The sequence below is a fragment of the Herpailurus yagouaroundi genome, unplaced genomic scaffold (genome assembly GCF_014898765.1).
Source record: "Herpailurus yagouaroundi ecotype Mexico unplaced genomic scaffold, PumYag 29, whole genome shotgun sequence".
Lineage (NCBI taxonomy): Eukaryota > Metazoa > Chordata > Mammalia > Carnivora > Felidae > Herpailurus > Herpailurus yagouaroundi.
In genome coordinates this window covers 52,859,496-52,884,228 of record NW_024412377.1, presented here as the reverse complement: position 1 = coordinate 52,884,228, position 24,733 = coordinate 52,859,496, and the positions used below count along the sequence as shown (strand labels likewise).

At 35.4% G+C, this 24,733-nt stretch overlaps 1 protein-coding gene across 4 annotated transcripts in view; it reads right to left on the bottom strand.

Moving 5' to 3' along the window:
• Positions 1-23,168, bottom strand: part of GABRA1 (gamma-aminobutyric acid type A receptor subunit alpha1) — a 60,894-nt gene extending 37,726 nt beyond the window's left edge. Inside the window, exons 1-4 of one of the 4 annotated variants that reach the window (XM_040444028.1) lie at positions 23,058-23,168; positions 20,632-20,720; positions 17,107-17,219; positions 2,621-2,688 (exon numbers count right to left, since the gene is read on the bottom strand). In XM_040444028.1, the coding sequence (XP_040299962.1) occupies positions 2,621-2,688; positions 17,107-17,219; positions 20,632-20,705 (255 nt within the window). In that variant the 5' untranslated portion in view covers positions 20,706-20,720; positions 23,058-23,168. Of the gene's footprint in view, positions 1-2,620; positions 2,689-17,106; positions 17,220-20,631; positions 20,721-22,931; positions 22,956-23,057 lie in introns of those variants that run through there. The other 3 variants (XM_040444035.1, XM_040444044.1, XM_040444054.1) reach the window with 3 other exon arrangements.
• Positions 23,169-24,733: the final 1,565 nt, after the last annotated feature.

Sequence of the window (24,733 nt, the reverse complement as noted above, 5' to 3'; positions counted from 1 at the left end):
GATGTTTGTAATGCTTCATCCCCTCTCAATGTTTCCACTGATGAGAAGAGAGCTTCAGCAGTGCAAAATCTTCTGGATGCTCCCCATTCCCTCATACCCTTCTATTTAGGGAGGGGAGGAGGAAGAATAATTTAATTTGATGGGTAAATTTGGAAGGAGAAATCAATCTTGTCTATCTCAGCCTCTTCCTGCTCTGCGCTGTCCATAAGACTCATAAATTCGGCTGTTTCTCTATGCTAGAAGTTTTACATAGACAGTCTATGCCTTAACAGAGGGAGGCCAAAGTGTTGCCTGTTAACTAGGTGGTAATCTAGCTGATTCTGATGTTTACTCTCTGCAAACCTACTTTTCTGCAGTTATAAGCCACTCCTGCAGTACCACCATCATTAGTAATAAAGATGATATTCTCATTTTCCAAACCCCTTACTCTATTACCTTATTTCTAAAAAGGCTCAGAACTCACATAGGAAAGAGGGCATTATTTATTGAGTCCCATAAGACCGTATTTTTTTAAAGACAATATAGACTCCTAAACCTATCACTAAATAAGTAGTAAGTCAACACATACTGCAGCCCAGCGATGCACTGATACTGTGAGGGATATGAAACAAATGTGTCTTTATATTTCTTGGCATCACTTGAAGAAAATAAGACATTTATATAAGAGAAATAACCTTACAAAGTATTGTTATAAATGAGACCAAGAGCTAAGTTGTTATTTTACCATCAGTAAATGTGACTAGAATGCAGAAAGGGAAACTTAATCCATTATTGGATTGGTAAAAAAAAGTTTTCATTAATCTTTTAGGTTTTGATTTGGGCCTTTATAGAAACATAGGATTTAGATGGGTACAAAATAGAGGGAATTTCCATGAAGGGTACATGGCATGATAAGGAGTTCAGAGGCAAAAATAGTAACTATTATTTATTGAGCACTGTCTATGAACACTTTATATAGGTCATTTAAAATTCCTAACTATCTTATAAGGATGGGCAATTACAATAGTATACCCATTTTAGTACTTTGAGGCTTACTCACTTACCAAGGTTATATTGGTAGTGGTAAGATTTGAATTCAGCCAGCCTGGATCCTAGGCAAGTTCACTCACCCCCCAGTGGTGTTGCCTCACAGAAAGTAATATGTAAGCAAATAACTAAGATAGTCAACATTAGGAACAAGAGAGGATGAGTAGTGGCATCATCTATGGACTGTATGAAATACAGGCAGAGAAGTTTAAATCTGACCTTAAATCTGACTGGGATCTTTTACATGTTCTTAATTAGAGTAGTAGCATAAGAGAATAGTGTTGTAAGACAGAATTCCAACATGGGAGAATCACAAGACGTTCTCAGAGAGTGATCAGTTTGGCAAAAACTATGTAGAACACAACATTTCAATAAAGTAGTCTACAAACCAACCACTGTAATAAGTTGCCAAAGGAATAAATCCACAATTATGGGTACTTTTATATCTCTATTTCTTGCATAGTAATAATGGCTGACATTTGTTGAGTGCTTCCTATAGGCAAGATTTTTTTAAGTGCTTGTCATGTATGAATTCATTTAATATTTGTGATAACCCCATGAGGTATTATCATTACTCCCATCTTACATGTAAAGAAACTGAGGCAAAGAGATATTAAGGAACTTCCAAGAATACAACAATATAAAATATAAGTGCAGAAGCTGGAATTATAAACCCAGGCAGCGTTCTGGTTCAGAAATCTGTATTCTTATCTACTACTCTGCTGTCTCTCTTATGTTCTGCTGACTCTAATTGCCATAGTTGGTACATTTCTTAACCTGTGTTAAGATCTAACATATGTAATTATCCTGAGCCAGCACTCCCCAGTGTTTGACTCACAGAGTACTAGGTCCACAGAATGTCAACAGGTATCATATAAAAGGTTTTAGGCAAATATGATTGGAAAAACACTAGCTTAAATGTAGTTAAACAGGTTTCCTTACCTCGGGATTTATCAGAGCTTTTACCCTGCCAAACTGTGAGCTTCCACACTTTGGGAAATGCTGGTCTAAATTGATACTTTCTGTAATTTTTATTCTGAATCATCTGAACTACTCTGAAATGAGAGGACTTTTATGTAAAGACGGTGTCAACAAAAAGGCATTTCAAAAATGATATTCAACAAATAGATCTTTGAAAAATTCATAACAATATGTCTTCATGACTTCTTTATGATTTTTTTGGCTTCCATAGTTCACAAATATTACATAACATCCTGAGAGCTCTACTGATTTACCAATTCCCATCAGACAGAAGAGATATCCATGTTAATTTATTGGGTTGGGAAAAGAAAGAACAGGTATGTACTAGTTTTATTTTCCTTCTTGGTAATAATTTAATGAATGTCTTTTGCAGTGAAGCTAAACATTTCCCTCCAGTGTGTTTTATTTTAACTATTTCTCTGTCTAATATATTCCTATTATGCTAATATTATACATTATATGTAAGTATATATTACATATTACACTTTTGGAAAGACACAAAGATACAGCCAAGCTATTTGAAGTTATTTTCGACATACTTGGTCTGTACTTTTCTTTCCAAAGTTAAATTTAGAAAATATACCAAGAAAACCAAAAATGTAGTGTCACTTACCATATCATGGTCTGAAACAGGGCCGAAACTGGTGACGAAGATGTCAGTCTTCACTTCAGTTACACGCTCTGATGAAGCAGGAAATTAGGACAGTGAATGTCCATCAATAGTCCTTATTAGATCTCACCACCACATACTCACACCCAAATGGGAAATTTATTGGCTTTGATTAGCTATTTCTAAAATTGGTCCACTGTGTAGTCCTGATAATTTGCTGCTTACACATGAAATTTCACAGTTAATATTTTTTCAATGGAGAATGCAGCCCAAATATGCCACTTTGGGAAGCAGACTCCATGGAGGAGCCAGCGGCTGCTTAATGAATTCTTCAATAATGGACACACTTTCCTAAATGATACCAAGCCATTTCACATTGTCATAACAACATTAGCATATGGGTATGATTTCAGCTTAAACATTCTTACAGAGCTCAAGAGATCCTCCAGGTATTTAGGATACCCTTGGGAAGTATATAGTATACTGCAGCAAGCTTTATTAACTCTTTAAGGACTCAAGGGTATGTTTTACAAATGACTGCTTGCTGGCACTAAATCATAACTGAAATATCCAAATTACTCCCTGGGAAAAATCTGACAACCTATACAAATATTTTCAATTTTGAGGATAAGAAGGACATATATTGGCACAGAAAAAGTTCCTTTAATAGATTCCATTTCAAGTTCAATGTGGTTTTATTTTATTAATCTCTGAGGCATATATATCAACCAACAAAACATATTTATTGTAGTTAGGTGACAACTCAACACAGACATTTTGAAGGAAATAGTACCCCCTCCCCCCAAAAATTGAAAAATGTTGCTTTCATATAAGGACACAATTTGTTTGAGGTCAGAATGAAAAAGGTGGCTTTGTCATTTTCAACTGTAGCTCTGACAACTAATGGCCCAGTATCTTAAGCTACTCATTTTATTTATCAGGACATTTGTATCTCAAAGGTAGGACATTAAGAAGGTGATCTGATATATGCAATAATGAATTCTTTTGAAAATCAAGAATTTTATCTTTGAGCAAGTCACTTGCAAACAGAAAATACTTTCAGTATAGATTTCTCTCAAGAAGGTCTTATTATATACTACACATAATGTGTACCACAAATTATAATCTAAGTTGGAGGTACAGATAATCCCTTCAACAACCAATCCAATATTTCTTTTTTTTTCCTTTCTATGCTTTTTTTTTTTTTTTTTTTTTTTTTGGCTAACAATTTCATTGGCTCCAAAATGCTTAAATGAACCCCTTGATGTAAGAATTATCTGGGATTTACCCTTTAAAAACTTCAAAATGGAGGACATAGTTTGAGACAAATAAAATAGAGCTATGTATTTAGAACTTATTTCCAACATCAGTGTTAACATTCTACAGCAAGTGTTTCACTTGTCCTTCACTGTTCCTTCACAGCCATCAGCAACGTCTAAGCTGCAATAACCATTTGCCTCTTCTACCTGCCCCCATCCTCTCCCCTTCTGTAAGTTATTTTCCCAGTGCACACATCTCTTTCTTTTTATTGCACTCTCTTTCCATAAGTATTTTTTTCTTAATTTTTTTAAATGTTTATTTATTTTGAGAATGGGAGAGACAGACTGCAAGCAGTGGAGGGGCAGACAGAAGGAGACACAGAATCTGAAGTGGGTTCCAGGCTCTGAGCTGTCAGCCCAGAGCCCCACACAGGGCTTGGACTCGCGAACCATGAGATGATGACCTGGAGCCGAAGTCAGACGCTTAACCGACTGAGCCACTCAGGCGCCCCTCCAAAAGTATTTTTTACTAGACTAATTCTTTTCCTTAGCCTAAACATCTGCTATTTCTTAAGACTCCACCTAGAGCTCATACTTTATGAGAATTTCATGGCCTGACTTCGAATTAAAACAATAATAAAAAGAAAAATGTATGCTATCTATTCACAAAAACTAGAATTTATTTTATTAATTGAGCTCATTTTTGGCCTTTCTCTTTCAGCATTTTCCTTTCTAGTTCAAGCAAAGGAACCATCACTTGGACTTTCTTTGATATGACAAAATATGCACTTACTGTCATGAAAACAATACAAAAAGAAAGACAACAGATAATATAGAATTGGGCATATTTGCATCCTAATTCTTTGAATACCAGGTATGCTCCTTATAGGAAATAATTTTCTTTATTATTTACAGATTAATTTCTTGCAATTAAAAGCACTCCAAATTGTGTGATAAGAGAAAAATTAATGTCTGTATTTTCTTTCTACATAAGTCTTGAAATAGTTGGATCATCCTGTTATTTTATTTATTTTTCTAACTGTATGGCTCAACCTAATTTTGTTTCTAAGGCTGAGTTTTGATTCTCTGCAGATTATAAACTGTAAGACTTACAGTGAATACCTTATAGATCTGAGAGACATCTGCAGAATTAAAATGATACCCATTCTTTCATTTTTATTTTTGTGGCAGGGATCCACTATTAAATGCGTGTTCATTTAGGAAATATATATGAATCCCTGTCTGCACACTTGCAACTGCTTGGCAGTGTGGGGTAGTTTTTTGAACTCCTTTATCACCATTATCTATTTCTTGGGTGCAGGCAGGGCATAATTTCTGCACTTCAAGGTAACTCCCCAAGGTAGCTAGTAGCTTTACAAAAATTGACTTAGCAGATGTTTTAGGAGCAACCAATCTGTTTAATCTAGCATGATAAAGCACTGCAAAGAAGTGAGATACCCACTTTCTAAATATATGGGCCATTTCCCCTTGCAGTTTTAGATTGTTAGTAAATGACGATGCTATATAACTAACAAATTATAAAGACCAAACAGCCTATTTATAAAGATTACTGTAACAATAAAATAGAATGTAAAACATGGTTAAGTTTACATACATTTATTGCCACACATAATTGTTACTGTGCCATATAGAGGTTAGGTATAAATGCAAAGCAGTTCACACAAATGGCTATAATCACACTTTGAAAGTATATTTCTTTAATCTTTTATCTATCCCTACCCCTAAGTATACTTACCATACCAGTTCATCATCTTCAAGTGCTTCATCTTATTTTCCACTAGCTACCTCCCTCTGATATTTCCCAAAAGTCACCACTGTAATATTTGCAGGTATGTACCCTGACCAAGAGCCCTTACCTCATGCATCCCTCAAATGACCTCACCCTGCACTCTAACCATACAGATATCTTTAAAGAGTTTCTGATTTTTGCTGTCTGTTCATCCTGTTTCTCCTCCAAACATAATCACAAACCCTAAGGTTAAGGTAGCAAAATTTCCAAGTCCCCAAACTGAAGTTGCCTGGGGGTGGGGGAGGGGCCTGCAGGGACCACTCAACTACTGAATGGAAGAGGTGGGTGATGGCACCAAAGCACAATGCAGTGAAATACAGGAAAACATCTGGACCTTGGGATAAGATTAACTAGAGAAAGGAAACAACACCTTCTGTATTTTCCCCTCTAAAGTATTTTCCTTACCGCATACCCAAACAGTTTTCTTTGATTTCTCATTGGCTGTTTGTGATTGTCCAGTTTCCACTGTTTATTATGCATGCCTCTGGAAGATTCATCATGAATATTAGCGTGCCAATGTCTCTAAGATGTCATGTTTTAAATAAATGCGATCAACCTTGTTTAGCCCCGTATTTCCCAAACTTATCTAGGAATGCTGCTCTAAAATGTTACAAAAGCTTTTGGATAAACATGAAGGCAATAGAATGCATCATGTTGTTTATTTAATTTTTTAAATCTTCATAGTATGTTTGGAAATTTCAAAAAAAAACATAAAAAAAATTAAACTCCCTAGAATACTACCATTTACATAAATCCACTGCTAACATCTTATGTATTCCTTTCCTTCGTTTTTCCTTTTCAAATACATACCTAATGATTAGCCTCAAACCACATTCTCATTCAGTTGAGTACAATTTCAGTGACAAGAAATAGGTTCCTTTGACCAAAAGTATGTCTTTCACTCCAGCTCACCAGCAATTTCCTTAGTGATAAGTGAAGTCATTGTTCTTTAAGACAGAAGATTTATAATTCAGAGTGCAAGGGTTCAAGATAGAGGACTGTTATGAATGTACTTTAGCCAAACTGTAAAAAGTGACATGGTTAACTTGCCTGTTTTATATATATATATATATTTTATAGATAGATAGATAGATAGATAGATAGATAGACATTGCACTGGACTCTTAAAGTATTATTAGAAACATCTAGAAAATACTCAAGGCCTTTCTATGGATCTCATCAGGAAAAGTAAAGATATTTTTATGTTTCCAATATTCTACTTAAGAGCACACAACATGAGTCAGGAACTTCTAATAAAGTTCAACTGGAATGATTTTACAGCTAGCCAAAGTTAAACATGAATGGACCCCTTATGTAACTAGGAAATTGTCTGAAAATGGAAATCAATTAAAATAACTCAGCTGGAGGAAACGTTCAAAGAGCAGATTAATTAGCAAATAAATTTTTTAAAGTATATTTTTCACAATAATCTATCTCTGTCCACTGTAAAAAAAAAAAGATCAACAGTCTTTAAAATTTGTGTAAATTTATATGTATGTTCAAGTGTCAAAGGGATAAATGTGGAATCATGTAAAATGAGATGATGATGATGATGATGATGATGAATACAGTGGTTGGGGATACCTTTTTTTAAATGTTTATTTATTTATTTTGAAAGATAAAGAGGGAACATGTGCTTGTGAGCAGGAGAGGGGCAGAGAGAGAGGGAGAGAGAGAATCCCAAGCAGGCTCAGCCCTGTCAGTGCAGAGCCTGACACGGGGCTCGATCTCATGAATGAGAAATCATGACACGGGGCTCAATACCATGAATGTGAAATCATGAAATCAAGAGCTGAAATCAAGATTCAGGTGTTGGGGCACCAGGGTGGCTCAGTCGGTTAAGTGTCCAACTTTGGCCCAGGTCATGATCTTACAGTTCCTGAGATCAAGCCCCGCGTTGGGCTCTGTGCTGACAGCATGGAGCCTAGAGCCCACTTCAAGTTCTGTGTCTCCCCATCTCTTTACCCCTCCCCCCAACCCCTGCTCACATTCTGTCTCTGTCTCTCAAAAATAAATAAACATTAAAAAAAAAAGTAAAAATAAAAAAAAAAAAAGAGTCAGATGCTTCATCAACTGAGCCACCCAGGTGCCCTGGAGATATCTTAAAATAGTATATCAATATAAATAAAATTTATAATGATAAGTAAACCAATCAAAATCAGTCTTTAAAGAAGCATAACCTTCAAAGATACACTTTACATACATATATATAAGTATTTTATGTGCTTTATATATATGATTTATATACATTTATATGCTTTATATATATATATATATACACACACACAGAAATATATATATACATACACATACACACACACACACACACACTATATTATATACTCTATAGCTGCTAGACAGCAGTAAATTTGTTTTTACCAGGGATTTCTTACAATGTTGATATCCTGCTGATAAGTATTGAAATAACAGATGTTTTTAAGTGATAATTCAAAAAGATGATTAGTGCTTGAGGCAGAAATGAGAAAAGCAGTGTGGTATAGTAAGAAGTAAGCACATTGGATTAAAAGTCAAAACAGTCAGATTTTTACTCTGATTCTCCTGGAGAACAAGCTGTGTGATTGCAGGTACAATACTTTAATCTCTCTGAGCCTGTTTTCTTGCCTTTTCAGTGAAGAAATAATACCTGTGCAGTTGACTACATCACACTGGAGTAAGGGTGGAATAATATTTGATGCCAAAAACACTTTGAGATGCGTTTGTTGAGTACATTAATTTAACCAGCAAATGTTTATTGAGCATTTTCTAAATGTCAGGCAGGCACTGTTCCAAGTTATAGTAATATTATGAAAAAAAAAGTGTAAGTGTTCCTATTCTGTAGTTTATCTTTTAGTCTTGGGGAAAACATTTTAGATAGATTAGAAACATAGATGGGATAAATAGATGATAGATTAGAAATGTAGATTGCTAGATCGTAGTTATATACAAACACATACACAAATTATACTAATTAATTTCAGATCATTATACATGCTCTGAAAGAATGACTTTTGAAGAGATAACTTTGAACTGAGACCTCAATAATGAGAAATATTCAAGGATGAGCAGAAAGGGAAAGACAATTAAAGGAGGAGATTTCAGAAAGAACAAGATTTAAGGTAAGAATAAATATGTGATGTTTAAGAAACAGAAAATCCAATAATATATCTGGAGTCTGGTGATGCTGATGGTCATGGTAAAAGATGACACTCTGGATGCAAGTGGGGCCACACCTAAAGAGATTTGTGCATTTTACCAAGCAGTTGACCTTTATTCTAATGCAATAAGAAGCCTTTGGGTAATGAGGTGAAATGATGTTACTTGCAGTTTAAGAAGAAAGCTGATGCTGTGTGAATAATGCATTATAAAGAGTGTAATAAAGAAAATGGAAGAGGGAATCAACAGTGAAGAATTACAGGTGGTGGTTTATTAGGAATGCCTATCCCAATAATTTATTTAATATGGTACTGGCCATATTTTTCCTGGAAATGCTATCTGCTGAAGAACTCAGAGTAATATTCACTAGGCCCTGTTCTGTGGACTTATAACTTATGAGGGAGGTTTATTGCCTCCTTTAAGTTACTTTTTGTCTATTAATTCAGAGAGGCAGTCACTATATGGAGACTAAATGGACTAACATTAGTCATCATAATAAAGTATATCTTAAAACCCCACTTGGAAATAGTCCTGTTTGGAAATTGAAAATATCCTGGGCTCTCTACATAACCATCAGTGTGTACTCTTGGAAAGGACAATGTTTCAACTCCTTGCCAATATGCCTGGGGCAACATTTTTGTTCCCTATCCTTCATTTTCATTCCCTAAATTCTTTAGAATAGTTGGCAACTTTCCCTAGCTGATATGTAGAGCTACATATATAGCCTACAGCCTGATATAGCCTACAGCCACTATATCTGGATATGGGGTAGGAACTCACATTTCAAGATATCTAATCAATCCCTAATCCTTTCGTGCTTTCGGATTCAAAGTACTCAAATGATACAGGCATCTTCCAGGACAAAAATAAATAAATAAATAAATTTTATTGTGGCAGGGATTAATCTCATTTCCATTGAGAATTTCCCTCCTTTCTTCCTTATATTATAGGCAGTTTTTACTGGGAGAGGGTAACCTTTAGAGAAGAATATGATGGTTGTGCTGGAGAAATGGGTTTCTTTTGGTCTATATTAAGTCTTGAACAAGACTGTATAACCTGTAATAGCTTTGAGGCATCATACTTCCTGTTCGCATGATAGTATTTTAGTTACATGAGACTAAACTATAGCACTCTTGGAAGAATATGACATCCATTTAGGATTTTGTTTTCTCTTAAATTTTCCAAAATGGCAGAGTTTCTCATCTCAGAAACACTACAACATTATTTTTCAAAGAACGAGTTCAGATTCTACCTGAAGAAAAGCACAATCATCTACAGAAAACATTTTTTAAAATATTCTACATTGGTTGTAGAATCAAGATGAGAAATAAAAACTATAAAAATTTCAAAAGTAACTGCACAAAAAATAAACTGCAGCTGTTCACTAATAACTTGATCTTTATAACTTGAGCATAATCTCAGTAGCTACATTTTATCTCAGGAACTTCTTGGCACTGATCAGAAGATGATTTATATACAACAGGAAAAGATGAGAGTAGATAGTTTCTAAACATGCTACAACATTCCTTTGGGTATCTAGGTTGGATTCATTAGACAAGCTGGCTTCAGGAACTGACTGGAGATCTCAGCCAGGAAAGGTTAAAAGGTGTTCTCTGTTCATTTTAACAATTCCTCTTGGGTTTTTGGTAACTGCTTTTTCTCAAAAATTCAACTGAACTATGGAATGTCTGGATACAGTATTTCTGGTGAAATGGATTACATTATGCCAAAGTCTGAGCATCGGTTTCATACCCCACATTAAAAGCACCCAATAAAACTACAGCAAATTCAGAGAGAAGGATCCCAGAGTCCAATTTCAAAAGGCAATACTAAACACCATTATCTGGCAACGTAAATATAACACCACTACCACCAACAAAAAGTACTGGATGAATCTAACCTTTTAAATTGTTTTGGATATTGTCAGTAACTTAGAATCTTTCTATTCTGTCAAAAGCCACCGCATTGTCCTCTTAATATCTCAGCCTCTTAATTTTTGCAATTCTGGCTGTTTAATATAAATATAAAATGTATGTGTTAGCTTCTGTTGAACATGAATAAAATGGTTGCTTCTGATATCATCATCACACAGGATACAAATAATACAAATAATACAAAGTTGAATTTTGACAAAGAGGTAAACCATACTGCTTTCTCTACCCCCTAATCACCTAAACTTTACAAAGTTATACAAAATTTCACAAAAGTCGATTTGCTTTTTTTTCCGGAGCACTTAGTTTTCCGCCTTTGCTTATTTTGATGTAGAAAGAACCCTAACCAAAGAACCTAAACTAATTCTCCAAGGAGTTAACACCATTTTGCCAGCTGTGCACATATCCAAGCCAGTCACCTTCCTTAGTCGGAGACGTTTGCATCTTAAAGCTGAGATCTCTTGCAATAATTGGGCTAAAAGAAGTCCAAAAGGTCTTATATAGCATAACAAATCCAAAATTGGGAAAATTAGGAAGTTAAGGAGAAAGTTTGCTTTGAAGCATAAGATTGTTTGTTAAATATTATGTTAGTGCTTTTAAAAAATATTACCTTGAGAGAAAAACCCCAATTATATTCCAGTTCCAAATATTCATCTAAATGATATATTCAAGTAAAATATGAGAGAAGTAAATAAATAAAAACCCCAAATCTATAAGACTTATGGAAAAAGGAGAAAATCTTAACTAAATATCCCTTAAGGGTGTAGAAGGGATAAGTAAAGTACATTATCTACTCATCTAGCTATCTACTTCTCCCATCCACCTAGGTTTGTCACATGATGAGTATGCATTCACTCTCTCTCCTTTACCATCTTCATCTTTTTGGCTTAATGATGAAGTCTTTGAGAGGCATCCATCACCCTAGATGTTATTCATTGAGGTTAAACCTAAGGCAAAATTAAGAAATTATATTATTTCTAGAAACTACTGTTACAGGGAGGGAGAGAGTCAAAAGTGTTCTGTAATCCTTTCAAAATGTGCTTCAACCAAGAAAGATATCATTCCTTTGGCACTATCCTTTTTGAGTTCCATTAAAAATGGTTTTACCCTGGGGCACCTGGGTGGCTCAGTCGGTTGAGCAGTTGAGCAGGCCTGCTCTGGAGTTTATTTAGTTCAGGTCATGATCTCACGGTTCTGGGATGGAGCCCCGAGCTTTAGCTCTGCACTGACTACACAGAGCATGCTTAAGATTCTCTCTCTCCCCCTCTCACTCTGACCTTCCTCTGCTTGTGCTCATGCTTTCTTTCTCTCAAAATAAATAAATAAACTTTAAGAAACCTTAATCAGTTTTCCAAGGATGAAATAAAATTGTTTATAGAAGAAAAGGTCTTTTGTAAGCAAGATGCTTAAGAAGCCTGTGAATAGGAAGAAGGGCAGCCCCTCAGCCTGGTGTTATGTTCCAGACAATAAACTGCAAACATCAGCCCTGTTCACCCTGGGATTTTGTCCTATTATTGATAAAATGTAGCCTATATAGAAGGCTGCGCAAAAGGAAAGGATGTCACTGGAAGGGCATTACCTATCCTTAAACACTGAAACCTCCCTTCAGAATTGAGTTTGGGATCTATGTTTATGGGTTGTTTTTGTCCCCCACCAAGAGTGCAGGGGGAACCAATGTGATAGAGTGGCCAAATTTTAACTCAGACGGTTGCAATTCAGGGGCTGCATCATTTAACGCTTTAGGAAGCTGAAGAAAATTCAGGTTTCATTAATATATTTTAATCATAGTCAATAAGGAGAAACCTTCAGAAGGTGAACTCAGAATGTGTTTGGTTTGGTCCTGATTTAAAGAGAGAAGAGGAATCTTGATTAATCAAGGAACATGTGAGCCTACCAATCTTCATAACACAGATTCCTCTCTTTTACCATCTTCTCTGTGTTCTTCTCCTTTACCTTCTCTATCCCTCTCACTTCCCTCTTCTTATTTTCATTTTATTTACTTATTTATTTATTTATTTATTTATTTATTTATTTATGAGAGGCAGGGAGGGGCAGAGGAGAGAGAGAGAAAGAAAGAAAATCTTAAGTAGGCTCCACGTTCAGTTCCTATGTGGGGCTCCATCCCACAACCATGAGATCATGACCTGAGCTGAAGCCAAGGGTGGGATGCTTAACTGACTGAGCCACCCAGGCTCACCTCCTCTCCTTATTTTCAATGCCCAATTTGCTCACCTTTCTTATCTAACCTTTTGTTTCTCATCTTGCCATTCTTTCTGGCTTTTATCTTCTCCCCTTCCCCAACGATTGTATTCTGTAATGACCAGGCTTTGGGCAAGAGCCTTTCCAAAACATGCTTTAGTCCCTAGTTCAAAGAAGAAACAGCCCTCTATACCTTGCCCTCAAAAAAAGAGATTTTTAAGTAAGAATGAATCCCACAATTTCTGACAGTTTTGTTTTGTATTTTCTGGCTACTGATTATTTCAAATTGACTCTATTTAAAGGTTTCTTCATTAACTCTGTATTTAAAATATGAACATGGCCAAGGGTGCCTGGGTGGCTCAGTAGGATGAGCATCAGACTTCTGGCTAAGGTCATGATCTCACAGTTCCTAGGTTGGAGCTCCATGTCGGGCTGTGTGCTGACAGCTCGAAGCCTGGAGCCTGCTTCAGATTCTGTGTCTCCCTCTGTCTCTGCCCCTCCCTTGCTCATGCTGTGTCTCTCTCTGTCAAAAAATAAATAAACGTTAAAAATTTGTTTAAAAAATAAAATATAAACATGGCCAACTTATTGTTCTCTTTTGTTCCTGACTAAAGTACATCCTATCATTAGAATTCCATACATTGTATCATTGTATTCCTTTTTATTTCTTCTATTACAGAAAGAAAGAAAGAAAGAAAGAAAGAAAGAAAGAAAGAAGAAAGAGTAAGAAAGAAAGAATGAATATCCCTTCCAGGGTATATTTCTTTATGTGATCCTATCATTTTCCCAGGATTGCTCTCTGGGCTCTGAAAAGGTAGATGTTTTAAATAGTGTAACAATATCTGCAAACTGGTTTCTATCATCTAGATGAACCAAGCTACATATTTTGTTGCTTAGTTATTAGATCCACTGTGTGTGTCTCCAAAGAGTATTGCTATACCTTCGGATGGCAGTGTGTTTTTCTGAAAAACAGGTCATGATGAATTTGCACATACAAGAGTTTCTTACGTTTGTCTCGAGTCTCAGTTTATTACATTTCTATACCTTTGGAAGATACTCAGAATAAAATATCCCTGCCTTCTGCATATGTTACTCTTCTTATAAAACCAGAATTTTGTCCTAATAGAGAAGAGAGTGGGCCCATTTCTCTTGCTAGAGATTATCTCAATTGTGATCACAAAGCTATTAAGAGGAAACTTTTACTCTCTTAGAAGCTAATGATAATCTTTCAAGTATTTCGTCTACATGGACTTTTCATCACTGAAAATGGGTAGATAAAGAAGCAAATGGATCATGTGACAATAACAACAACAAAAGTACACTTTTGCAATGGAGATCTACTGGAATTTATGTCATACTTAGCACAAATCTATGGTAAAGAAATGAAATTAAAATAACTACAGAGAAAATGCAGTCAATAATTTCAGCTTATAGCATCCAGAAATCATGGGGGTAATGTTTTTCTAATTCTGTGGCTGATTGTGTATTCGAAAATATCTAAAAACTATGTTTAATATTTTAAGGTGTAGTTTTCTAAAGACAGAGAGACATTTTCAAATGTACTTAAAAATATTGATGACTCAGGAGATACATGTAATAAACACATACCAGTATATCCCTTATGGCTAAAAACTGCACTCCAAGAAAATTAACAAAAATTAAGTGAGTCAGTATTAAAGTTTCCTCATATAACTCTCAAGTTTATCAGATTTAATTACAGTACATTCCAGGATACATAAAATAGAAACAGAAGCAAAAATTTGAGCTACTTTTCAAATTGTTTGGTCTATCATATCCTTAAAATCACTGTTTCCAGGAATCATAAATATCAGAAAAGTCATCTTTAGTAAATATTAAAGCACATCCATTCTTTTAAATTTTCTTGAGTCCTTGAATTCTCTATTATCATAGCACATTTTATCAATTTCAATTAAAAAGAATATACCTTGACTACATTTGGCTAACTACTATTTCTGTTCTTTAAATACATGTCTATTTTTGTTATTAGGAGGCATTAAATCAGTATTAAAAGTAAATTCTAACAAAGTAGTAATGTTGCAGTGTGAATGAATGTAGTTGTTTCTGTTAACAAATCTACCATTATCTCAGTTCTTGAAAATTAGCTTTTCAACTTATTCTTAGTCTACCTTATATGTCTTCAAGTTCTGTGTCTCTCCAAGACCCAGGTGTGCACATAAGAAGTAGATAAATGCTTCCTGCTTACACTATATTTGATTAAAGAGTTAACATACACATGTCTATAATAGTTAAGATATATAATTAAATGTCAATGAGCAGTCAGGGTCTATTACTTACACTCCAAACAACAATACAACCACACAGCTGATCATTAAAGGTGTGTATGTGTGTGTGTGTGTGTGTGTGTGTGTGTGTATTATACGACCACACAGCTGATCATTAAAGGTGTGTGTGTATATATTTAAAAATCCTTTCACAAACTGAAAATTATGCACACCAAGCTGACAGAGGATACTCATATTCATATGTTGAAGTATTACATGGGATTTCCTAAGCCAGAATGAAAACAACGTTTTCTAGATGCATTATAAAATTCTGCTGATTTAGTAAGGACTGGTGTCATGGAGCAGGAAGTAAATGAATCAGATGCATGCCCATTAGTACTTTAGAAAGTCTTTCTTTCTAAAAGTTATATCACTTTCCTGTTTTTCTTTTTGTACATTCATCCCCTACCTGCAGTCTTTGTAATTTATTTCAAATTTTATGATTTAAGGACAATTTTCCTGAAGCCAATTGAGATGTTTAGATATACACAAACATTACTGCAATACATCACATACACGATTATGCACTCCATTTTCTTAACAATACATTTGTTCCTTAAGATTTTTTTTCTAAGAATGTAGAAAAGGAAAACTAGGTGGAATTCACACCTGAAGGAATTTGTACAGCATGTGCAAGAATGAACGTTTGAAATTGACAAGAAAAAACACCTGGTAAGACCTCTGAGATATATTTGAGTTGTGTCTTTGACACAGCAGTTCCTCTTAAACCTGAGACACTAAGGGCATTTGGCAGCCTCAAAACAGACCCATGATCCCCATCTATGTGATTACACTATTCAAAATGTTAAAAAATAATAGACTCTAAGTGCAGTCTACCATTCAGTTTTAAAATCAAAATTTGGATTCTTAAGCTTATTATTTGTATATGTTTGCTATCTAAGTAAAGAAGAGCTGACTTTCTTAATATTGCCACTTAATTGTAATTTAAATATTCCTGTTAAATAGTTGCTAGCAAATGCTTCAGAGAAAGTGTAGCATTAGCTATAGCTGGAAATCATAGATCCTCACCTTCGTTTCCTATGTGACTTTAAACAATAATTTATTTCCTTGCTTCCCTTGTTTTACTCTTAGATCAATATTTTGTTTTGTTTCATTAGTCTTTGTTTAAATAAGATTGGTTAATTATCTTATTCAAAGGTTATTCAAATAAGTGTGTAATAGCTAGCACTATTTACTCTTATTTTTATAAATATTGTATTATTAAGTGCTATTTTCTTCCTAAGTATAAACTCATTAGTGTAACCAATTAATTGGTAAAGAAAGAAAAATATATTTTTACTACAGAAAATTGAGATTTAAGTTCAAATGCATGGTTAAAAAAAATATCATCTATCACATTCACCTTTTATCCTAGAGTTGGTGCTAATCTAATGCAAAATAGTGGATCAATATGTAATATTCCAAAATAAATGTTTAGAGCATTAGGCTCAGAGATAATCTACTTGAATTCAATGCAAACATAGCAATGCCAAATGAAGTAGATGTAGCCTTTGGGCTGGAAGGGAGAAAATTATCTTCATGTTTCCCCTGGATAATCAAGTCATTGCACAGAAAACATTATGATTGACAAGCAAATGTAACATTTTTAATGTAATTATGAGAAGTTTGTATCTGCCTTTTACTACATATAGGTATGTTCACAGAACTACCTTAGTAAATTGAGTTAACACTGAGCCATCTATTAAAAATAGGATTAGTCCATTAAACTACATACTGCCATTCTTATTACTCTATCATTTAGAAGGAAAGCAAGGCTTCATTAGTAAATATTTAATACTGTTCTCTAAAATAAAAACACAATAATGTGACCCACCTCCCAATCCTGGTCGCAGACGATTGTCATAACCATCGAGGAGTCGGTCCAAAATCCTGGTGAAGACTGTAGTATTGTCTTTAAGTTCATCTTGTAATGAGGGTTGTCCATAGCTGAAAAAAAAGCATAAATGCAGGTATTAATCTAAATTATACATTTCTATTAAAACCTTTTTCCGAATAAACCCTTCCCTGGATATTCCTACCTTCTTTTCTATTGAATCTTAATTTGAAAATTCCTTTTGGTAAAGTAAAAAAAAAAAAAAAAAAAAAAAAAAGTAAGATTTTAATTTTTACCATTTTGTCATATTTGTTCTTACAGATGGTAAGTTCTTTATTCTATTATTTCTTCTATGTAAGCAAAATAACAGTAAATGTGTTTTGTCTCTTTACATGTATAAATTTCAGCACATATACAATGCTATAATGCATGTTTTTTCTGGGCAAGCAAGAATGTTAATGCATGCTAGGGAGAGAAAAAAAATCTGGCAAACCTCTTCCAAAATTAAAAAAAAATGTATTTATGAGCTATCAAATTAATAGTTTTGTTTTCATTTAATTAACATGCAGCATTAGTCTAAGATTTCACCTACCAACATAAGCTTCCTTCAATCCACTTTATATATATATATATATATATATATATATATATATATATATATATATTTGTCCTTCTGATGTTCTCTCAGGGTATTTAGATGAGACAAATAGTTAAAACTTGTTTCTTAGGATAATTATAGTTTCAAGTCAGTGTGTAATTTCCATTCCCCTAAGGTTTATGAACCAATTTTTGTGACGTGTCTATTTAAAACTCTAATTGAATTTGTATCATTTCTGTCTTAAAAGTAAAAGATACCTTGAAAAAGATATGTTCCAATATTCTTAATTTATGGTTTAGTAAACTGTAGTGTGGGATTAGATTTTGTTTAAGAAAACACAGCTATTTGTGAGCAGAGCTTAAACTCGAACTCAGTTTTCTTCAACTTTTAGTCTAAAACTTTAATTCTATTCTTCTATCCTGGAGTAATTGTTTCTATTTAAATCTTGTCATTTGCAAATATAGTTCCTACCCCTTACCATTAATCTTTGAGTTTCAACCACATAGTTACCACAGTTCAAATATTGTGTATTTCTTATATTAATCACATTATCATTTTTGCTCATTGAATCATATTCTATGTAATGATTAGGATGACACCTCCAAAAGCCTTTGAGAGAAGAGTTTTCTATCTTAGGGTGGATCACACTCACTGATATATTTCAATAATAGCTCTGACCTTGAATACAAGAAAAACGAGTTCAGAATGTAAACTAAGAAACACCACAAAAATATCACTTTCATGCTTTCAACTTCATATGCTTTCGGCTTCACTCTTGTGTGTTTATATTACTGCTCAATGTAAAAAATTAGTAATTGAAACCAGGATACACTTATTTGACCAGAACAAGAAATATAATCAAAGTAACATTTCAAAAACAAAGACTGTTTTTTAAAAGGTAATTAATTTTATATTGCCAAAATTCAATGGACATTTTTCTGATAAAATTTGAATTTAATAAAGCTATTAAAACTAAAAGCTCTTCATGATATTAAATGTATGAAATGTACCTCTATGAAACAATTTTTCATTCTCCTAAATTCAACATTATACCATATAGATTGAGAGTTTACTCTCCTTTGGCAAAATTAAACATCTTACTAGTTTTTTAAACCAAATTTTTACTGAGCTCTGTGTCTTCCAGGGTGTCTCATTAGTAGATAACACCAATAAAGCAAAAATAGTTGTCTGAATGCAATTATTTATAAAAACTCGTCACAAAACAAACTGCCATGTATGCATCTTTCAAGGATATTGGAAGGTCATCTTGATAAAGGTGGAAAAGAAATGCTAGTACACTTTAAGTTGTGAGGAAGGCCTGATCAAGGGGTCTAAGGAAGAAAGCATGAAATAAGAAGGGGGAAAGATGAGATGGGGTGACGTGACAGAGCACAATTACATTGTTGATAGGATTCCTAGAATATGCGGTTGTCTATTACCTTTTCCTGCATTTTCTTTGTGTTTAAGCTTATATCAGATTCAGGAAATGTTTTTATTTCTGGTTTTATCTTACAAATGCCATTTCCAGCAATTGTATTCATTGTCATACAAAAGCCAAAAGAGACTTTCCTTCCCTCCCAGAAAACTAGTTCTGCTATCCCAACTGGAATAGTAATCTTTATTTCATGGGATTTTTCTAATCAGGTTATTCTTTTATCTCTACTTCTAATTTACCAAGTCCAGTTGTAATTGTCAGAAAATAACCCCAGGATAAAGAACAAGATTATGTATTGCTCTTAAACACTTATGCCAATGTAAGGTTTCCTAAACTGAACATATAATTCAAAAAGAAATGTCAGTTACAGTACCTGATTTTGATTCCATATGAACCACTATATAATAAAACGCTGTGCACTAACTCCATCTACAGGTCATTACAATAGTAACACTCCTATAATTTTTCAAAAGCAATGAATAACATTTAACTCCTCAGATTAAGAGTATCTGGTTATAGTGAATCTCCTCATTATCTGGTAAGTCATTATTTACCATACACAATAGCAGAAAATAAAAACAGACAACTTCCCAACTCAAAAAATCCTCCTAAATTCATATCTTTCCAGCTAGTGCTTCTCTCCACCTTAATTCATGAGAGTTCACTTTCCATTACATTTTGAAGAACCTTAGGTGTTTATAATACGTCTAAAACGTTCTTATGGGCCATAGGAGTAGACTATGCAAGAAATATAAAAGCAGATAAAGAAAAATCTTTAGTTCTTCTTGGTTCTTTGGTCATTTATATCATTGCTTCTATAATGTGTTTATATGCTTTATTTGATCACTAGTAAATATTTTGAATATGGTTAAGCACATTATTAAATTTTTATCATAACTCGTCTCCATAGCAGTTACGCTTAAATGGGAAAGTTCAATTTTACTTAATGTTCTCAAATAGTTGTTTGGCATATTCTACCTCAATCGATTACACAAATAATGGTTTCAAAACAATATGCACATGCATTTATAGAGACGTATGACTTTCAAATTACAAATATTATTTTAAACTTCCCACTTTCATATAGTCACAAGTTACTCTATGATCTTTACAACTGGCTAGAAATTTTCTTGTTGGAAAATCAACTCACATAGTACACAGACATTAATTGGAGTAACTTTTTCTATGAATTATGAAACAACTTATTTTGTTCAGTTACAACTGAACAGTAAAAAGTTCAATTTAAGATTTAAATGTTGAATGAATACATTCCTTTAACAAAAGCGTGTTAAGTGTATTCTAACTATCACGCAAATAAGATGATTATTTTTTCATACTGCTCTTCTTTATTCTTAGTTGGAATTTTATTGCAGTTAAATTTTTTTGGATTCCCTTAGTCATGAATTCATCCAAGGACAATTTTCTTCCCCCTGAAAGAATAAACAAAAAGTTACAGAAATTCTCATGCAGATTTAAAATAAAGTGCCCCCACCTTCTTCCAGTCAATGTGCTCAGAAGGAGGGTCCAGGCCCAAAGATAGTCAGAGAGACCCGGACTTTTCTTCATCGTGGGCTTGTGCAGCTGAAAAGTAGAACAAGTAGAGATCAATGTCTCTTGCAAGAAACATCAGGTTATAACCACTAGGGCTGACTGAGGCAGTTCAGATGAATGCTTTGAAGTCAGGAAATGACCTCACTGGGATATGACACCTCATTGGAAGCAATGGAAACCTGGACCATCCATTCTCCACTTTCCCTTCCATTTCTCCATTCAGAAATATATCAGTGCCTTAATTTCTCCTGTAAAAGAATACAAGTTGAAATCCTTTCAGGTGACAATACTGCTCAACATGAAAACTGTGAGTTTTTTTTTTTCCTCCAGGTTTTATATTTCTAATATAGTTTGAATTACTCTCTTCTTGTTGTTTATCATTTGAGAATATTGACCTTTCTGATTTGAGCTTCCACGCCTGAACTGTGCATTGAAATTTGTAAGCTGGTGTCTATAATGGGGAGAACATGCTTAGGAGCTGAAATGGGGTTGGTTAATATGCTTCAATGACTGACTTCATCTTTGAATTCTGGATTTACCTTGGTTTCAGAAGCAACTGTATTTATCTTAAAAAAAAAACAACAACAACATAAGAAACACACTGTTGAATGCTGAAGTCGTGCTTATATTCTCTGCCTATGATTGCCTTGTTAAATACGCTCACTAATGCTTCTGTGAGGCTAAAGGACACACTTTACAGTCAAGCCATGTGCTAATCTCTCTCATACACACAAACCACACTCACATAAATGCATACAAACATGCCCACACATATCTTTTAAGCCCTCTTGAATTCTGCCAGGTTGCTGCTAGAAAATGTTTCATCTCAGACAGATGGGAGCTAGAGTGCTTTGCTTTGCATGAATAAGGGAATCTTTTTTTCCCTCTTAGGTAAAGTGCAATCAATCACCATCTGATTGTCGAATTTTAGACTTGATAGTGGGATGCTGGAAGAAAGGAGGAGTATGGAAAGCTTAGAGAATTTTGAAAAACTAGGACCTATTTGTGGAGACGATTTTTAAAAATCAGTGCACTACCTGGGTAAGAGCAGATGTGGCAATACTTTATTTAATTTGCTACAATTAATGGCAGCTATAACATGAGAAATGTTAGAGGTATTTATTAGCCCTTCCCTGAATCTATACTCCTTAGTACAGTGAGTGATTAATGGATTGCATGTCTTTTAAAGCATGTTTTTTATTAAGCACTATATAGTTTAATGTGGTATGCCTTTAAGTACATCTACACAAATGCTTTCCACACTCTTGGGGATCATTTATATCAGTAAAAACCATTACAAACAGGCATGTAAGCAATGAAACATAATTAATGTGTTTAGAGTGAAATGGTCTAGATCTAGAGATAAGAGCTGTGAGCTTCATAGTTTCTACTTAATTTAGTCACTGATTTTGGCACAGATGACAAGAATTATTGGATAAATATCATTATGTTAAAATATTGCATCTAAATTGCACAGTTATAATTCATTCTTGCATTAATCTTCAACATTTGTTATGAAGGAAAAACAATTTGTCTTATCCATTAATAATTGTTGGCCTTTGTAAAAAAAAAAAAAAAAAAAAGGTAATTCCTGAAGGGGTAAATGAAACAAAACAAATCCCAAGGCATGGTACCATAGCTTTTTGTCCTCCTCTGGCATTTTAAAGAGAAAAACAAACCTATCATGGCACTTGAGTTGTTGAGTAAGAAAGTTTCTTGCAAATACAAACATAATAGTTTAAAAGAAAATGCTAAGCTGCCTCCTTACCCTTTTCCACCTTCAACCTCCCCCCTGCCAAACACACACCCTCCAAACACCTATATCCCGCACCACCCATATCAAATGATAAGTTGAGTTTTTTATGTTCAGAACCAGAGAGACCCCTACACCAGAGGGCATTTTAGCAGCGTCCACTGGAAAGGAGAAAAGAGGCATTTTTGCAGCCAGAATGAGAAAGTGCCTTCCCAAGGATGGAACATTAACACAGGTTTTCTGTCCCAGCATCTTAACTTTAAACGATGCCCCCCAAAGCCCCTCCCCACCTCATCCCAGCTCCCTCTTGAAAAAAAAAAAAAAAATCAAAACAACATGTCACCACCCACCCCGCGGAATAAATTCATATCTGCCTAAGAAAAGAAGGAAAGACAAGAAGAGGTACGGGGGGGGGGGGTGGGGGGGGAGATAATGCTTCTATATCGCTGCGGTTTTCACCCTGAAAGAAAAACATTCGTTGTTTCTACCTGCTATGGGATCAGGCTCTTGTCCTGTTCCTTTTTTCTTTTTTTTTTTCTCTATCATTCCCGTCTCTCCAGCTAGGAAAAGCCACGTTCAAGGCTGTGCGTGTAGCGGTCCGAAGCCGCACTTACCTCGGGCCCCCTCTGGGCACAGGATCGCTCAAGACCCGGGAAAAGTGTGCGAGAGAAAATCGCGGAGAACCTGGAGCCAGCGCGAGTCCGCGAGTCCCGGCGCGCCGGGAGCGGAGGGGCGTCCTCGCTCTGCCTCTCACTCACTCGGTCTGAGCCATCATGGACTCTGCGTGCTCCTTTGCTGAAGATTTCACACCCAAATTTGCTTCCCAGTATCCGATCTGCAGCTATACAACAAAAGATTTCTCTTTACCAAGACAGTAGTAATACGTCCCAGGGCAAACCGGATGTGAAATAGGCGGTGACTTCATGCCAGAGAGATTTTATTTTAGAAAGGAAGGTGGTACCAGCCTCTGGATCTGGAGACCAATCCGCCCATTTTTTATATGCAGCACAATTTAACTTGCATCGCTCTGGCCCTAATCCCCTTCTCTCTGGCTGCAGACTCAAATCCTTCCACAATCTGCTGCAAGCTTTCCCTTTTTTTGTGGGGAGTAGAGATGAGGGAGGAAAGGGTAGCAAGGGTGAGAGGCGTAGGGACTCCACTCAGTACCTTTTCACACTTCCAATTCATGAACAGTTTTAAGGTGTGCCCATCAAAAAAAAAAAAAAAAAAGACAACTGATAAGTATAACTAGTCCAGCTTTGATCAAAGATTCAACCACTGCATGCACATGAATGAGTGCAGGGAGCTAGCTGCAGGGTTGCACATGTGGAGAGCCGCTGTCCTCTCGCCTGCCTCCCTCGCACGCACTCCCACACACATGTCTGAGTCCCTGTGTCTTGCAGAGTCACGAATGATGAGGGATGGCGGGGAAGAGTTCTGGCCAGTAGGGAATTGGCCACCGGGCTTCTCGAGGCTTTCGCACTTTCACAGGTTGTGAGCGCTGTCCACCCCACCTTCGTCTGTAGCTTAGAAGACAGCAAGAAACGCGCTCCGGAACCGGGTTTTCAACCTCTGGAGGCAACTGTTTTCCTGTTTACGTTATGTAGGAGAAAACACAAGCTCCTTTAAATAAGAATTGTGCTGGGTTCCCGGGGCGAGGAGTATTTAACTTTAAATAAATCACCCAGATCATTTCTAGGTTTGAGAGTCATATCTCCATTTCCGGAATCATTGCCTTGCCTCGAACTCCATCATTCTCCGGATTGGGAAAATGGGAGAGGGGGAGGAGAGAAAATTAACAAGATTTTCAGAAGTCAGGACAAAACCGTCTTCCACTTTTTTTTAAATTAATTTTTTCCCTCTGCCCTCTTCTATTACCCTCCCTGGTGGCTCTCCACCCACGAGTAATTATACACTTAGGAAGGAGGGTGTGTTCCAACATCAGTCTAACTAAATCTCCAAGGAACTAGGGGCGACTGTAGTTCTCTCTTCGGATTTTGTGAATGGGTGTTTGTAGCAGAGAGGAGATGGGTACTGTCTTCCTGGGAGTGCTTTCTGAAATGATCTGAAACTCTGGGAGCTGTCCCTTCAGCACTTGCACACGACTAGGTAGGAGGTGCTGAAATGGTGGGGTGCCTCCATGTAATGCTTCTGGTGAGTAAGGTCCGAACTTTGATGAGCTGCCTAATCATTTTGTCCAAGAAGACTTCTAGCAGGGGAGACGTTTTGGATAGGGGCGGAGCTTGGCCAAGTGAAATAAAAAACCTAAATGGTCAGTCTATACCACTCA